Consider the following 19,295-nt stretch of genomic DNA (forward strand, 5'->3'; position numbering starts at 1 on the left):
TATTATAATATTTACAGAGTGGTGATGTATTTTACGTATCATGTGATACCATACAAATACTTCATTTATACAGATGTGTGTTTGAATATAATTCATTTTTCTATAACAAAGAGTGTACATTTACATAGATATATTAACTACTAGGATATACAATTTACCTTTGTACACTTCGGACAATCATGCCTTTTTACACCAGCATACATGCACATCCAGGGAACTGGACAAAGTTCCCCACTTTTCAGATTTCAGAACAGTCCTGCTCATCACGAATCCATCCTGGCCCAACAAGGTTAACAGTCACAACACACATTGGGTCCACTCCTTCCAGGAGGGAGTGAAGACCAACTGGTGAAGTGACCGCAGACCGTGAAAATTCAAGATGGCCACACGATTGAGCTTTCCAAGAATGAGTGAATAAAATTTACAAGGGGAAGGTTGAGGGAAACGTACATGCCATAACCTCTCCAATGCATTAGGCGAGTTTACCAGAAGTTCATGCTAGTTTGTCCCTATTTTTTTGTCTCAACAGGTCTGAGAGAGCATACAAAATAAGGAACTGATTATAAAAATTGCAAAGAAAAGGCATGAGCTGTTCAAAATGATAGAGGATTAGTTTGTTTATTCAAAACAGCAAATTTGATCATTATCATATTGCCTGCAACCTAGCATTTATACTCTACCAATATACATGTACAGTCAGTCATGTGATGGACTACCTCATTAACAGAGGATAGGGATGACAATTTGTGACCTGTAGTTTCTATATCAACAAAATGTTAAAACAAGTGGGAAATTTTACAAACTAACCCCCTGTCTTAAAAGATTTCAGAAGAGAATCATTTTAAAGTCTTACAAGTGCAACAACAAATTGTGAAACACTACATTAACTCATTTTTTTGTAACAAATCAGTTTAAAAATCTATATCATTCCAGATGGTTCCAAAAAGAACTTATGAAGAAGACACATCCGATTCAGTCACTCTGTGCCACTGGCCCTTAAATTTACACTTCCAAGAACCACGCATGATTTCATCAAACCTCATTCAGAAGTTCTTTTTGGAACAACCTGTCTGCCCCAGGCTACTCATTTTTTCAAAACGGACCAAACTATTTCTTCTAACGTTAAAACATCACAAACAATATACTCAGCTGCCAATTCTAATAATCAAAGTCTAGAGCAGATTCATGTACCTGTAGTTTAATTTGAAAGGGCGAGCCAAAGAGACCAACTTCTTTAACAGCCAATGACCAAACAAATTCGTTTTCATATGGAATGTCATTCATGACCACCTGGTCATGCAAATTTATGTACATGTTTTTAATTTGTGAACAAATGTCAGTGAAAACCATTGTTGCTAAAATGTAGATCGGTTGAGTGAAACTTCCTTCTGTCGAGAGTTCATGAAGCTATAGTTTGACAGTACGGTCGGCCTGAATAAATAGTTATGTTCAAGAATGTCATTTCATTGAGAGTAGATCAGCAATGCATATACATAATAACATTATTGTCTTCGGTCGAACGACTCTTATCCATGTTCACAGACTTGTTTGTATCTTCAAAACACTCACAGGTAACACAAACAATATGTACAGAAACAATAACTCACACAAACAAATCATTTCCAACTCCAAGCAACCCTGTCACACCTTGAGTAATAGCCTCACTCGCCCTATATCAGGCTTGCCGCTTTTGTTCCAAGGCCTGACTATAGCGCTTGCAGTGCTCAAGTCATATTTTCAGGCCCAATAAACTGATCACAGAACAAATCGAGTGAAAGCGGGTCGTTTCAACACATACCTGTCCAAGATGAGAGGGGCTGAAGTATTTTTTTCTCGGGACACAAACTTTATAGTAATGATTATTAGAACATATGGAGAGGGGAAGAAGGGACACAGAGTTTACAGATACATGTACTAACAATGCAACATCATTTAAGATCATACTTGGAATGAAATAACTCACCACGCTACTGTAAACATTCTCAGGAGCCATCATGACTGTCAAGTTGGCCGCCTGCATTATGATAGAATGTAACATTTCACAGCCAATGCTGCAAACCAGAAAGTCATGAGGGCTCCTGAGTGCTTCTACAGTGAAGATATGGAAACCTGATGTTTATGAACCAAACATATCACTGTGGAATGATAGGGACAGGGATACACATTCTGAATCTGCAGTCAGTCGCTCAAGTGAGATGCACGTTTTTCATTTTTCTTGTGACCAAAGCACTGATATTTTTTTCACCAAAACTTTATGATAATCGCAAACAACCAGTAACTTGTTGATTTTAGAAGCGTTAGAGAAAGCATTGGGAAACAACAACATAAGTGATATTAACAAAGAAATATATAATTGAGTCACTCGCCCAAATCATAATAATGTATTCCCATTGGCTACATGTAGTCTAGAAGGAATTCCATTGGCTACATACATGTAGTCTAGTAGGAATTCCATTGGCTACATACATGTAGTCTAGTAGGAGTCCCATCGGCTACATACATGTAGCCTAGTAGGAATCCCATCGGCTACATACATGTAGTCTAGTAGGAGTCCCATCGGCTACATACATGTAGTCTAGTAGGAGTCCCATCGGCTACATACATGTAGTCTAGTAGGAATCCCATCGGCTACATACATGTAGTCTAGTAGGAATCCCATCGGCTACATACATGTAGCCTAGTAGGAAGAACATTCGACATCTGATCAGATTGAACTCCAAACTGATACAGATGAAATTCATTACAAAGATAGATTTTAATAAATATAGAAGATTACGTATTCTATTGGGGCATTTTACCTGTGCACTGCGCATATGATTGCTTCTGCCTGAGACTGGGGACATGACAGAAGTTGAGAGATTTTTGGAATGGATTCCATGGCTAGTTTGTGGGTGACTTGACCCAGCAAGTTTATGCACCCACAGCATGCGAAAAAGAAGATATGTCATTTACTGGATGATAAAAGAACAGTTAAAAAATGAGTTGCACTCATTTCTCATCCCCCTAACACGCTAGAACTCCAGAGCCATGGCTTGAAATAAAGTCTTGAATGAGTTGAAAACACTGGTCCCCCGTTTCATACATATATACAAAAATTTGTCGTGCGTGGGCCAAGCTTTGAGATATAGACCATCTCGGCATACCGAACCAATGTACCCACCCCTCATTAGTGGCTGATTATCTGTCTTACAAAAATATATCTCGGGAAATTTTCGCCTTGATTTGAGGAATGTAAATTTCAGCCATGACATACAATTTATTTGAGGAATCAACACTGTGCTGTCTCTTTACTGAAATCAAGAGCGGATATACGGTCTCCATTTTAGTACAGAGACCCAACAGGGCAGTGTCAATTTCACTACTATCACACCTAAGTTTAAACAAGTTATCCGAACAAAATATATTGAAAACTCTCTACGGCTGTAGCTCTTGCATCGTCGATTTCTCGATTGAAAAATTCAGACTGCTGTTGCCAAAACGAGGCGCTGTGTATAATACATGCTACATTGTAATCGATGGGTGTTAGAACGACTATCATACACTCTTCAGTGTAGTGTCTTTAGTGCAATAGTAATTGGTGCTATCTTTATACATGGCAGTTACAACTTGCGTTAAATAAAATGCCTATCCATCTGTAAAGTCATTTGTAGGTTAATTTTTACATTATCATTTTTTCTTAACAAAGACAAACACAAAAATGATAACAAACTGACAAAACGATTAGCACATGTCCAGTTTCAACACTGTTAGTCATAATACAGCCCATCTAAAATACTAAAATCTTAGAACTTAAAAGATTGAATAATTCTTTCCAATCTTGGTACTCAAAATCTTCAATGTAGGAATTGCTTCAGTGATAACGGCCAACAGAGAAGGAAGTGGAAATGTGCTGACTGGGCATGTTTCTTCAACACAACATAAATACCTAACAGAGCCCTCACACCTAACAGAGCCCTCATATGGAAAAGTTGGATTACTTGCTATTCTCTATGACGCACTATAATGAGCAGGGCTAAAGAGACATTGCCAAGTCGAGAGAGTTTGAAACCTCTGTTTCACACAACTCCTCAAGAGTTTTAGACACAGCGCTCAAGGAGTAGGATTCAAATGGAGATTCTCCACACGTGCACACATAGCCTGAAAACTTATCCTGGACTGGTGACGCCCCCAGATCCTCCTCACAGCCATAGACCAATGTACCTCCGATGACATTTACCTAATTCGAGAATCGGAAACAGTGCTCACTTGAAGTTTCCGAGGGTACCGAACGCCTGGTCTGCTCGTTGCTGCATTTTGGCAGTGTTCATGGACATTGTCTGCATGGTCATGCCTGTACCGACCAGGCCCATCTGGACACCACTAGGGGGAACGTTCATGCCTGAAAGCAAAAGAGAGAAATGGTCACTATCCGACATGAAGCCACTCAAAGACTGCAGAACAAACCAACATGGATGCTTTCAAAGTGCTTTTTACACCAGGCACTACTGCCAACCGCCAAATTGTTAAAAGAGAGACCACACCCCCCATGGTAATGTCGTATTTCCACAGGTTATAAAAGTAAGAAGCTGAATTTGCCTTCTAACGTCCGGATCCTTTATTCTAACACTGCTTCACAAAATTATACACACCAAAGTCATAATTGATAAAATAGTTCGTCGGGATGACGATTCGTGCACGTGATTAGAAATACTCGGGACTCTCTCTATCTCTCTCTCTCTGCCGAGAGCGTGCGGATAGCTGTTTTGTATCCACGCGCAGCTTTGTCTGCACCAATCAGGGGGCAACGTTGATGCGTCTCCATCCAATGAGGAGCCGCATCAATGCTGACGTAATTGATCACGTAATTGATCACGCTGGGGAGAATGGAGGATTAAAAGTAGACCGTGCGAATTTTCCACGATTATCCACCGGTATCTTATCTAAACCCAAATCCAATAATCCCGCACACTTAATTCCAAGAATTACACATTACAGTGCTACTCATAAGAAAGGTTTTACAATTACTTTACAACAGTAACTGACTCTGAAACTTACCCATATTTGCCTGTCCCATATTCATCTGTTGCATGCCTTGTGTGAGCCCTTGGCTACTGTAACCTTGTTGATTAGTTACATACATGTTGTTTGGCTGACCTCCCACACCTGAAAATACATTGAAGCAAATGGTCAGCAGTTGAGCCTGTGGTCTCTAGAGAGCTGCCCAAGCGAGTCTCTGCAGCTCTATCGTTCAAAATTCGAAGGCGGGGGACTCTGCAGAGCTTCTTCACATGACTGTATAATGGGTAGTATTAGAAAGGTTCATATTTGAAAAGACCGAGTGAGTGATGACAAAAAGGTCATCTTTCTCTCTAAATCAATTCACCTCTACAAACTAAACACATTTTGGAGGAGAGTGTCACCAGACTACTACCATATTTGACCAATGTCGGAAAAGTGCAACCACGAACAAACATGTGAACTGGTCTGGTGAAATCCCTTATAAGATAGGACTGACTCTGCCAAGAATGATATGACAATCAGGAATTGGAGAACGAAACCAACAGCAAGTGGTATAAAGTACATTGTAACTGTCGTTGTCGATTCCAGACAGTTCCCATCGCCACAAGGATAACATCTTTAAACATCGGGTACTTAAACGTTGGTATACTATATTTTGACAATACACCAATCCCTTGAACCAAACCCAACCCTTGCACATGAACCCTTGCCAACCATACCAGGCAATTAGTATTGAATTGAATACTGACGGTATTTGAAGAAGGCGAGGGGTGCGCAAGTTCTCCTGGACAGTTTCAAGGCTGGAGGGAGAATAGGACATATTAGATGCTCGTAAACACGTCGTGATCTTGGTCGAGGGGAACAACCTTTGAGATAACTGAACTAGCGAGGCAAGAGGTATGAATGGTATGAGTGATTTTGGCATGATGAGGTGATGATCAAGACTAGGTTTTTTCTGTTATATTCTCTTTGTTCATGCACCATGCAAGTCTGAACCTGAAAAGAATCTACTTATCAGTCAACATGCACAACCTGACATGATCCAATCACCAGACTGGAAAACAAGAAACCCAACAAGGACATATAAAGAACCTATGATTCAAGAACACCCAAACATTCTTTCTTCCTTTATCTTGTCTCAGATTTTGAAAACTAGAGATCTTGAAATTGAGACTAAGGTATTCCAGGAAGCAATAAAGACCCCCCTGGGTAATTTCAGATTCAGAAGCAATGTTTAACACAGACAATCAAAGTGATATATAAAGTTGAATGAAGAGACAACATGCAAAACCTTCACCAGAATGAAATTATGATCAAAGGACAACTTGTCTCTAAAATACCACATAAACAAATCTGAATGGGATAAGAAGTTCATTACCCCAGGGAACTGTGTGGTCATGCATGGAACCAAAGCCACACACAATTGCACGGGGGAAAAGTTTGCCACATTGGCACAAAGTAGACAAATATGTTACCCGAAGAAAATATAAAGTATATATAAAGTAATCAAAATGAATTTGAATGCATGGACAAGAATGATTGCAATCATTACCTTGATAATTCATCACAGAATTGTTGGGCCGAAAGTTCCCAAATTCACTGTAACCTTTTGAGGAGAAGCAAAACGATCTTTGAGCTAACAATAAGATCTATTTTCATCTATTTCATATCTCCAACTAGTATTTAAAAAGACAGGAATTCTCAAAAATAACCTACAGGTATGCCATTGACAGGAGACATGGTTGTAACTAGAAATACAGCCAAGAGTAGTTTCTCCCATTGCCGAGAGTCACCACCTTTTCTACTCACCTGGCATGACTGGAGACTGCTGTTGCTGAAGCTGGTTAATAGAGGGTGCCTGATGTTTTTGGTACTTGCTTGCCGGACTGAGGTCGTTTAGACTTATATCTATACTGCCAGTATTAGACCAGGTGTTGTTCATCTTCTGAAAAAAAGGAAGAGTCATGTTGAGATCTTCACAGGTGGTTTTAATCACAATTTACCAAGAAGGGAGTTTAAAGAGTAGACTCAATTCGATCGAGAGGCCTTGATCGGCTACAGACAAAGTGACAGTACAACAGTACCATGTGATTGTGAAGACTACATACAGTATTTCATGAGGCCTTTTATAGGTATTATTCAAAATATTTTCAGAAGTACTAAGAAATAGCAATTACAGATATTTCCATTTACCATTTATAATCATTGATCACAATTATAAAATGCATACAAATGAAGAATTCCTTCCACCAATTTTTAGATTCTTTAAAATTGTATTTTTTTTTTTTTTTTTTTTTTTTTGATTCGTTCTCTGTGTATGATTTTTATTGCATATTTGTGTTGTCTGCTCCTTATTTGGAGGTTTTTTACAATAAATTATTAATCATTATATGTACATAGCACCATTTTCAATGACGAGCCACCACCAAATGTTTTGATGGCAACAGAAAATACCTCTTGCCATGAAAATCCGGGCACGAAACAGAGGCTTGCATTGATACATCCTTTGAATCCCGAGAGTAATTCAAAAATGAAAATGGGAAATAAAATAATACAGCACCACGCAAACAAACAATTTCTGCTGCTGCAACCTACGATTATGATCGCCGCTGCTCTGAGGGTCAAGACCGCTGGGTCCGATTCTGATCGTAGGTCGGTGCAATCAATGATTCTGGTTAATGGCACCTGTGATGACCACAGCAAACGAGATATTTCCATTGAAGGCGATCATGACGGTAGGTCACAGTGATTTTATTACTCATTTACGGGCACCTAAAGGGAAGAATTCTAAGCGTGGAATGGCGTGTGCAGTTTTTCCAGAAAGTGACTTGCTTCACATCAAAATTTTTGCTGTTTGGGAATTGTTATGCATCATTTTTCATTGCTACAAACTTGACAACTGCTGTTCCATAGAAAATGTGAATATAGGACTGGGAGGAAATGAGCCAATTAGAACTGAAAGCAGCTTGGCAGAAAACATGATGCATAACAATCGCTGAACAGCAAATTCATGTGCAAAAGCAAATCGGCTGTGTTGCCCCTCTTACCGTTGATGACATGGAAAGTGCACTAGTTTTTGAAGGAGTCGAAGCAGCAGATGAGGTGGCAGACATTGATGACATCACAGGCTGTACCCCAGGGGTTTGTTGTTGTTGCATGCCCATCTGTCGGGAGAGGGAAATGCTCGGTTTATATTAGACCGTCACCGATGACTAGGCGAGTTCAATCCGATGATGGGTTCGGATATGGTCGATATGCACATAGCAGAAAGGAGTATTGATATTCAAATCTATCTTCAAGACCAATGATACAACAGGTAATCCACGTTCATTCTATATGTTCCAATAATAATTTTCCCCCCGTCCTGTAACTTCATCACATTCTCATCGATAGATAGAAATGTCGAGCGCTGATGCCTATTGCAGCAAAAGGAATGAATCACAGCTCTTCTGAAGTTTTTAGTACAGTCCACAGCAGGGCAGAAGTTTCCAACTTATATAAGACCATATCTGAACCTTCTGTTTTCCAAGATAACACAAACATCATAGACCAAGGTATATCATCATGCCAATAATAATTCCACACCCAAGATTAAACAGGTTGTACTAGGCATGAATAGGAATGTCAAAATGATGCTGAAACACCACATACCATGCACTAGACAACATGATGTACTGACAGGCACACTGCCAATGGCAATGAAGTATACTCTTTTGGCAACAATTGATAATCAGCCAAGATGCCAGCAAAACTATATTTCACACTGCCACACAAAAAGGGGGTGCTTTTTAAAGGAATTGTAAAAGAAATGTAGAGATCTGAATCTGTGATCAAAGAAATAATCAAGGAATATCTTGATCGGCATCACTGAATAATCATGAAAATTACAAGAATGAATGCCTCTTGTAAAACAAAATTTTGGAGGTACAGATTTCAGATTTTTAAGCTAAAAAATTTAAGCAAAAAATAAAACACAACACTGATATTTACATTTTACAAAAACCACACTGGCAACTTTTACAAGTGGCTAGCGGATATTCAAGGTGATCCTATTCTAGATAATTGCAATGTGCTTCTATGAAGGAGAGTCATATACAAAGTTTAAGATGACCAAGTATAAAATGATCATGCAGACAACCAACTGACAAGGAAAGAGATCTGAACAAGTCTGTTTCAGTAGGTTTCACAGGAAGAGTGACAATTCTCACCAAGTGGCCTTTTCATGCCATTTTCAAAGTTTCAACGTCTCTAAAAAGCCAAAGCCCTACCCCTCTCGATTTACTGCTCACTGGTGCAGGAGACTGCCTTCGATTGAAAATATTGTCTTTTTTTATCTCTTTCTGTCAGCTGTCATCATAACACAAAACAAACAGAATGAATAATCAGTAGCAAATTAGGACAGTGGAATCTCCCTTAGCGGATACCTCTCTATCAAGGACAACCTCTCTATTAAGGACACTAGGTTTGGTCCCAAATTGGCTGTTTCCATTCAATTTGACCCCTCTAATCAGGACACCTCTCTTTAAGGACAGCACTTGTCAGTCCCGAGGGTATCCTTAATAGAGAGGTTCTACTGTAATTGGTATTTTCTGCAGTTCCCATTCCCTCGTTATCTTCACATACAAACCTGGTTCATCATTTGCGGCTGCATCATCATTCCCTGGCCCATCATATTGGGCTGCTGTTGCATAGGAAAGTAACCCTGCTGCATTGGTTGTTGTTGTTGTTGTTGTTGTTGTTGTTGTTGTAGTTGTTGTTGTTGTTGCATCTGTTGAGCTCGCATCTGGTTAGGCGTCATGTTGGCGGAAGGACTAGTCATACCCTGACAGAGATACAACAAACGTGCACACAACAGAACAAGCACAAAAGAAGGCTAAACACGTTATCGCCCAGAAGCTAGAGTAGATGTCGAGTCTCACTCTCAGCGTAAATGTACCATTATCTAGTCACAAATACAACGAAAATCACTGTCAGCCCCTGATTTCCAGCGATTCGTTGTTCATTCAGATATCATATTACCAGATCAAGTATTAAAGGTTGCCTTGCTCTCATGACGTACTATCTTCACTAAATGTCGCAGCTGGATTGACAGAGCTCAGTAAAGTCATTTCCATATTTGGATCTCCATCTGCAGATGATCAATCAATGATGTAGATAATCATTCATGATTCATATCATATTTTATGGACCCACCTATTCATTTTAAAAACGAATAACCCATTAAATTTCCAGACCAGGGCCACTACCAGTACCACAACTACCAGGTACCCAATTGAATTTGAAACTAAACTATAGCTATAGGCTAAAATGATCCAGAAAAATTTGCCAAAACAGGCTGCAATTCATTTTCAAATTGAAAAGACTCTGAAAGATGCCCACATCCCCTGAACTAGTACTTTCTTGTTTTGCAAAGCAACAGAATCAAGCTATTCTATTTTTCTAGCAGCTACTCAGTACTCTCCTCAGCAAAAGGTTGTACCGTGGCCAAAATGGCATTCATTCCTTTAGAAATTGCATGAGAACCCATCAATTGCTTCTTGAAATTCAGCTAGAGAGGAATAAAATGCCATTTCAGCCAAGCACAACGATTGTCTGAGGAGAGTATGAAAGGTACAAGCCGATGGTACACCATACATAAAGCTACAACAGTACTCACACTAACAGAGTCAACACTCAACAAACTCGCTTCCTCGTTTGGCACAGACGATGTGTTGACACTAGTGTCAATTTCAGTCTGATACCACAAATGTAGAATTCGAACATTTAAGGTCTTCTAAACGGGCTATCCTACATGTATCAACATAGTTTTTTCTCTCTCCTCATTATAAAGTCATGTCAAACAGCCTCAGATTCAGAATCACATATTCTTTACGTGCGAAATATTTTGATGCAGTTTTATCATTATGTGACAGCAATGTGTGAAATGACAACTAAAAATCTATGACAGATTGGACATATTTTGCTAACATTTACTTTTAGAACAAAAATGACATTTTAGCACTTACCATGTTCATAGAAGCCACATTAGCTCCCATCATTCCCTGCTGGTTTACCATATTCATACCAGCCATATTTGATTGTCCCATTGGCGCCATCATGGGTGCCATACCCATCGGTGGCGAGACCGGAGACATCATGCCTGGGGCGGGCGTCGTTTGTTGTTGTAGGCCTAGCGCCATTCCCGACGGCACTGGCTGGATGGGTTGTGATGATGGCATGAGGGGCTGAGACGCGGGCATTGACAGTCCCGATAATAAATCCACCGACGATGACTTTGTCACTGTTGTCGTTTGTAACGCCGTAGTTTGTTGAGTTTTTGTTGAACTAGCATTGAAGGCGGCAAAATCACCAAATTCGTTTGATGGGCTGAAAAAGATCAAATATCATTATTTTTATGTCGCAACGAAGAATGGTGGAAACAAAATGGCTGCTTACACTTGCAATGCCGGTCTTCTGATAATGTGCGAACATCAATAGGTCCTTGTAAATGTAGTCGGTACCAACACTAGCTGAATTTGCTCTTACATGACCAGTCTTATCAGTTCAAGAAATATCAAGGCGCCCAGACATCAATCCATGTCACTTACCTTGTTGGGGTTTTCTGTGAACCGAAAGCAGCAAAGTCTCCAAAATCATTTGAAGCTGAAAAGAACAAAAAGATGCTGTCATCAAAAGTCAGACTTCTTTGGGTTTTGAGCAATAATGTCCGAGTGAAATGCTATACAAAGCAACGTGAGAACTCTGTGATGGAGATTGGCCAGGGGGGAAATCTGCCAACAGACGAGAGTCGAGGACGTCGACAGTAGCTCAATTGGATAATTGAGTGTACTTTCTGAACACTATTCGACATGGAATACATCTGCTCATTCTTTCTAATAGTAAACTTACATTGTGAAACTGTCCGGGCTCGAGATAAGGAATCAAAATCAGCGAAGTCACCATTTGCATTAGTGGTCAATTCCTCTCCGAATGGATCACTTCTTTTACTTGGTGATGTGTCTATGAGATGTGGACCAGGGTCACTTGATATAGATGTTTGACTCTGAAAGAAACATGTCAACATATTAACGATTGCAGATTGATTCGAAGTAGCATAGTTTCCTCCACTAAGTCAGATATTTGTTTTGAGACCCCAATTCAGCCAACTGAGGTGCGATCATGACACATCCATGACTGAAACAAGAAAAAGAAGAAAAAAAGGCTGAGGCATGATCCGGAATTGGGGAAACTTCGATGCAAAACTCTATCCTGAATGACCAGCATTATAGATTTCATAGGACAAGGGTACATATGGACTTACCACAGAGTCTCTGTCTCCTCCATATGATGATGCTGCCCCTAAATCTATTTTTTTATTATTGCCTCTAGATCGTCGATTTGTTGTAATTTTTTCTGTCTTTGTCGTATGTGTTCGCTCCACTTTATGCGTAAATTCCTCGTCATCATCCTTGAATTCGTATTTGCCGTTACTGTCTCTCTCGTCGGGATAATCTTCATCATTACTGCAAAGATAAATATCATACACTTGTTGAGAACTTTGTTGAGTCATTATCAAATATCAAGACTCAAGTAAGACTTTGATAAGTTCAGGGTACGTGTCAATTGAAGGTTACATCTTTAGACAGGGCTGGAATAAGCTTTAGCGTTTTGACAGAGCGGTGAAAGTGATTTCAATAAATTTTTTTTGAGCCATACACGTTAGTGATATCTGTAAACACAAAATAAAAGGCATGCAAATATTTTTTGGTTTACAGTATAACAGGAGGTCATGGCATCATTATCAAAGCAGGAAGACGTCTGCCCACTTGTAATGTAGGTCAATAACGCTGAGAACCAGCACAGGTATCAACTTGAGGATAAGAAAGTACTAACATTACTCAATCAATGAACAGGAACAACAGTTTAAGTTTTGAACAGGATAGGTGGCCTAAAACTGCATTTTTATTAGAAAACAATAGTGCCAATATATATACCTTACTATCTAGGTCATACTCAAATAGTTGAACAATTAGAATACGAAAAACATGGTGCAAACTTTTACTCTAAAAAACTTCTATTAGAAATTAAATCAATGACCCACTTCTTAATCGCCGCTACAAAAATTGCCTTGTACCTTTCGACCCCACAGAGCAGACCGATCATTTAATTACATGGCATGCTCACGAGGCCACCAACACCACAACTAGATAAATGCTGCTGAAAGGATGTGCTTTTAACCACTCTCCTGACATGCATGCTATGTGACTGTCCACATTGTAAACAGTTTTTTTCTTCCAGTTCTTCCCTTCTTCTTACACTATGAGATTTTGAAGACACATGACAGGCTCCTCACTGGCGCAAGAACCCAACTTTTTTCATGAGTTACAAAAACCCTCCGGAAAGGGCCAAGCATGAGGGGGAAAGGAGACACAGGGTCAGGGATGACATCGATGCATGCATGGAGGGTCATGTTGGCCAGGCATTGCTCAGAAGGAATATACGTCGTTTCTGGAATCGAGTCAGAATGAAGCCAGGGTGCAGGTGGTACTGATAGGCGCTAACATGAAACAGAAAGGTTTGTGGTTGCTCATTCCGATCAGAAATGCACATGTACAACAAAAATTGCATGTATTATGCAGAGTATAATTGACTTTTTAACCGGGAGATCAATCTTTGTACACCTCAACACAAAATACAGTACTTTTACATGTATCACTGCTTCGCACACACCCCACCCCACTGGCGATACTTTTCAAAGAAATACTGCACAATTTGAACCTCACTTCATCAAACATAACAACCTTCCCAATACTACCCAAACCGAAAACAGCAACCAGGCACTCGACCACTTCTGCAACCAACGCTACTGATTTTGGCATCAACACAGCTACCTCATTGACTTGGCCAATCTCTTCACCATTTTCACCAAACAACAATTTTGCCTGTTTTTCTCATGCAGTGGAAGCTCATCATTCTGGGACCTTTCATTTTATCATCACCCCACCAAGCGCAGTCCAAGCCCATAATGGAATACCTTTAAACAGACCCCATACATTTCTTATCAAGAAAGTCATACTCTTACACAACAGAGTATCGTTTGCTTTGTATGGCTGAGAGAACTTGTCTTAAACTCTTCGGGTCATCCATAGATCCAAATACATGTAGATCTTCACTTAAAATGTTCCTGGATTAAAAGATTTTTGTAAGTATAATTCATTTTTAACAAAATATACTGATATCCCCAGATTTTTCCTTCATAATCATACATTACAATTCCATGAATCTTTTTCTCCAGAAGATTTCACAGGCAGTGTCCCATAACAATTTCTTGGGACTACAGCACCCGCGAACACTTTCTATGCATTCTCTCCCCCTCCGAATTTTTTCTAAACAAGTGACTTGTGATAAATAGGACATGAACCAATCAAGTGATCAGAGGAAGGAAGGACCTGGTGAGGCAAGAGCCCAGACAAACAAGGAACGGATGGTAACATCACACAGGACCACACAGACACTCTAGTTTGGATTTAAAGGAAAACTTTATCTAGCCCAGGGAGTGACAACATATACTAGCAGCTTTGACAAGACTAGGGATGGATGACCTAACTAGACTAAGGGATAACCCAAGATATTATGGAATGGGATTGATTGGCTTACTCAAGAATAACCCTGCAAAATAACGAATAACTAGGTGAATGACTGATGACAACCGAACTATTCTGATGAGTTTGTTCACTTGTAGTTGTAATGTCATTCAAAAATTATATGGAGGAGTTAGATTTCTTTGTTTTAGCTTAAAATCACATTTCACTGAGGCCGATGTCCGAATTGAGAAAATACCGAAGGCATCGCCATTTGTCATCCAATGTTCATAACACTTGGGAATGAGGATTCAAATTCTTACTTTTGAATCCAACAGAATAGAATGTACATAAGGAAGATAACAACGTTTTCAACAGTCACAAGGACTTCAAGAACGTCCCCACACTCTTGAATTTTATAAGACTTGAGTTGCCCACCCTAAAAAAATCACCCAACAGAATCACTACCAGAGGTGTACAAAGATTGTCTAACAATTGTAATGATAGTGTAACAACGCATTATTTCAAAATGCACCATAAAAAAACTATGAAAATGTTCTTCAAGCAAGTCACTGCTCAGACTTGGCTGACGAACGTTCTCTTTTTCCGATGTTGACAAAATGACCAACCTGCGATATGGGGGGTCCTCAGTGCTACCAATTTGACTAAAAGATATCAAGATTTAAAGAGAACGGGTTAGCAACACAAATTATCACAAAATACATTCAACAGAAGTTATGCAGGATATAATTTATATACATGCAACAGCAGGAAACAAGTGAATTGATAATATCAATTCTCTTAAATAGGGACCCATTATTTGGCAATTCACAACTTTGCTTGAAAATCATTAAATTCGTAGTAACTGTCAAAATTTGAAGGATTAGTGAAACAATCAAAGCGGACCAAGTCAGCCTTCGGTGTTATTAGTGCTTCCTCAAGGGCATGCATAAAAGCGAAGGAAGCAGGGGGTGACCCTGTGGTGGAAAAGCCAAGATTGTGTGGTCAGTGTGCTAGGAAATATGCATTGAAAGCAGGACTGAAATTAAGCAGAGGACACCTTGCAAAACCAAAACTGAGGATGACAATTTTAAATAACGATGGTCGGACATAACACTCAAGACTTTCCGAAGGACCTCATACATAAATGGTGAATAGGTCACAACTCATCCACAAATGACCCCTCACAAACACTGTTAGATACCTTTTTATTTCAGTATAACCCATAATTCTGCTCATGAAATTGAGTAAGCCATTCAGGAAAGTATCAAGAAACATGGTCATCGAGTGTTGTTGGTGAACAGAGCACTTGGCTAGAGTTGCATGTATGATCACAGGCAGACAGCAGGACAATACCATACCCTCGGGCAGAAAGAGAAATACTGCAGCTGTTTCTCTGAGGCAGCAGCTGCAGAGGTGATTTTCACTACAAATTGATATCCATCTATCATTCGAACCGTCACAGCTAGAACCAGTCACCAAGGAACCTAAGTCAAAATGAATAATACGGATCATGTTTGTTGATTCTTACCTGTGATCGGGAGTGTCATCAAAACTCCTTCGGCGATTATTCCAAAACTCTTTCACTTTGTCCAGCGCTTCAACTGCTTTTGATCGATTGCCTTTGTCCCAGTCGTCAAAATTGTCTAATTTTGAATCCAACTGTGAAGGCTTCTCCACTCTCTTAGGTTCTTCATCGTATCGATCACCTACAAAGTAGAACCAGTTTTACTTAAGCATGAGCAATGTTCTTTTCGGAACCCCACGAGGGAAGGCTTTAGCGTGAAGATCCCATAGTCATCGGGCAGAGCAAACAATGGACTCGGCCATAACAGTTTTCCCCCGTCCCACACGGTCTGAAGCACACAAAGCTAAAGGAAAATGGTTCAAATCTTGATGCTTGCATTACACTTACTGTAATTCCCAGAAAGAGACTCTTTAGACATGCCAACGTATTTATCCTTATTTTTCTTTGCCAGCTTCCTCTCTTCTCGTAACCGGTCATCACTCTGTATAAATTCTAGAAGGTCTTTTGTTTTCTGGCGAACTGAAAAGAAACAATTTATCAAACTTTCAAAAATCTGTTTGCACTTTTCAATATTTTCAATGTTCAAAGCAATACATGTAGTTCATGATCAAACTGAAATTATTACTCCCAGATATTCTGGTTTGCTTTGAATTGAGCAGGTGGAAGCTCAGAGAACTACTTCAGTCAACGACTCGCAGTACCTTTCAAAAAATTGTCGTCTTCTAATGTCATAAACCGTCCCTACTCCTGCGTGTAAAGCTGATACCCACCATTTAAACCCTGATCTTTTCCAAATTCATCTGTAAACGTGTATCCCTCTAAGCTGCGTAGATCGTACAGGTGCTCACGGGCACTGGTCACAACGCGTTCCGATCCGTTTTTGATGAGGTAAGACAGCAGTAAAAGTGACTAAAAACAGAAAAGAATGCATTAGAATATTCAAGTCTCCAGATGACTGACAGACAGTTTGTTTTAGACCTTATCCTTTGCAGTAGGCTCCGAGTTATCCATATCGAGCCATTCCGGCCTTCTGTACTGGGGAGTGTGTAACTGAAAGAAGATTTGAGAAAGCAAGAAGGCCATTTAGGAGTGCACCAACTACCATAAACTAAAGTCCAGTATAAATAGTGACCACTGCACCTCCAATCCAAACTCCAACCAGTTCATCCAATCCAAGTAATCACAGTCCAGATTCTTAGTCAAAAATATCAAATTGCTACATTGTGATAAATCAATCAAACTTGCCTTGTAAACGCGTCTCCAGTTTTTCTTGTTATTATCATGTAACATCCTCTTCCAAAGCATACCCATCACCTCAGGGAAATGTTCATAAGTGAATGTGTATTGAGCGATCTCTGACTTTAGCGTCCCAGTCGGCCCCCAAGGATCATCATTGGTGGCTTCTCGCACTTTGGCTTCGACCTCAGAATAGTTCATCACCACATTGGTGCTGAAAGGCGAGAGAAAAGATACAGCATTCTAAGAAACCAATATCATGGAATGGACAAATGCATTCACATTTCTAACTTGATTTGTGCAGCAAATCGTGAACAGTATTTGATTTGAATGATGGCATGACCGGATGGCATATTCAAGATCATGTGTTATGTTTACCCACGATATTGAGAATTGGCCAAATGCATTCACATTTCTAACTTGATTTGTGCAGCAAATCGTGAACAGTATTTGATTTGAATGATGGCATGACCGGATGGCATATTCAAGATCATGTGTTATGTTTACCCACGATATTGAGAATTGGCCGGACAAGATGATTGGCTGATAAGCTCAGGTTCTGATTGTAACTTCTGCCACCTGAACAATCGATCTTGAAAACAGTTTTTCAATCATTGATATTGATCATTATCATTGTGGCAGATACTGACACCGAGATGCGCTTGAAACTAAAATGCCCAGTTGCTGTAGAAAGGCACCAGATGTCGTCATTAGAAATTACAGTCATACATTGCACATGCCCATACCGACAATTGAAGCAGATGTGCATTTGTGCCAATATAATACAGCCAGGAACAGCATAGCACTAGCAGTAGAACCCCATGAATATACAATTCATTAGTCATCCACACGCATCCATAAATGGACAAAATGGATTTTATTAACAGTATAACACCTATTAAAGATATTGTACTGCAAACCTCATTTATCACCAAACTGACTGAATTGGTAGACCCTGGCCCTTGGACCTATGTAAAAGTGATTGGGTAGGGTACATGTAGGCCTAATCAGGACTGTCACCTAACAACATGTAGGCCTAGGCCCCTACGGTCTTTTCACATTCCTGAGTATTCCAATTCTCGCTTTGCGAGTATGCCATTCCATGGACTACCATCATTCTAAAGTGAATGCAAATACAGCGAACTTCAGTTTCTAACGGCTGCCACTTGTTTTACGGTTACGCAGGGATTCGAGTAAAGTCGGACCTGAACTGAGGCGCGTATTCTGTTGTGCGGGTGGACTTCCCCATCCTGCAGGTGGCTAGCCTGCGCATAAATGCAATGGGTGGCGTGTGGTGGGCGTCGATCTTTTGTTTAACAGTTTGAGGATAGTCAAGGCTTTCATGGGAGTTAACAAATTTATTTGATGAGTGACTCACACTTGTCAAAAAAATTCTATCCCCAACAAAAACTAACATAACAAAACGCTGCAAAAAGTGTATCCTACATAGTCTGAGACAGAATAACGTATTCAATAAATGATGAGGGTTGTGTATTCACTGGCAAAGGGATAGGTTATTGCCTATTTTGCAGGATATGCGAGGAATTCTGTCATTGACGTGTCACTCTGTCTGCTTCGCGTCAAAAATACACAACCATTATACTAAATGCACTGCATAGCTACACATATACGATAGCCGGGACCAACCCCCCTCAACTTATCCTTCTATTTCACTTACACTTTGTCGGCTATCTCTCTGACTTTCCACATTTTGAAGATTGAGTGATTATCTTCCACTCGATACAAATTTTATAATGAAATAATTATTGGTTTGGCCGATGATTTAGGATCTATGACGAGTAAAATTCCTCCCGTCTCAAGCGAATAACAATATGGCCGCTGGTCAGGTGACCAACAATCGTCAAATGGCCTTGACCTTGGAATGTCACTCTTCCAGGAATTCAATTAGATTAGCATCCTGGCAAGTGCAGATCCTAGAAGCCTTACCCTCAGAATAAATCCTATAGGCTTTA

General features: G+C 39.8%; 1 protein-coding gene across 10 annotated transcripts; it reads right to left on the reverse strand.

Moving 5' to 3' along the window:
- Positions 1–2: 2 nt before the first annotated feature.
- On the reverse strand, positions 3–19,199 carry LOC135488892 (clathrin interactor 1-like). 10 transcript variants are annotated; one of them, XM_064773806.1, is made up of 18 exons: positions 19,001–19,199; positions 17,332–17,536; positions 16,857–16,995; positions 16,474–16,605; positions 16,090–16,267; positions 15,188–15,223; positions 14,060–14,161; positions 12,299–12,500; positions 11,887–12,040; positions 11,586–11,640; positions 11,004–11,364; positions 9,626–9,820; positions 8,046–8,162; positions 6,808–6,940; positions 6,551–6,604; positions 5,748–5,798; positions 5,035–5,142; positions 3–4,378 (listed from the first exon to the last, which is right to left on the reverse strand). In XM_064773806.1, the coding sequence occupies exons 1-18, from the start codon at positions 19,030–19,032 to the stop codon at positions 4,242–4,244; spliced, it is 2,391 nt and encodes a 796-aa protein (XP_064629876.1). In that variant the 5' UTR covers positions 19,033–19,199; the 3' UTR covers positions 3–4,241. The 10 variants fall into 10 exon arrangements, with proteins under 10 accessions (XP_064629876.1, XP_064629875.1, XP_064629879.1 ...); XM_064773805.1 differs by having other exon boundaries at positions 6,808–6,943; XM_064773809.1 differs by lacking the exon at positions 14,060–14,161 and adding an exon at positions 14,635–14,646 and having other exon boundaries at positions 6,808–6,943.
- Between the last annotated feature and the right edge of the window lie 96 nt (positions 19,200–19,295).

This window comes from Lineus longissimus, chromosome 6 (genome assembly GCF_910592395.1).
Source record: "Lineus longissimus chromosome 6, tnLinLong1.2, whole genome shotgun sequence".
NCBI lineage: Eukaryota > Metazoa > Nemertea > Pilidiophora > Heteronemertea > Lineidae > Lineus > Lineus longissimus.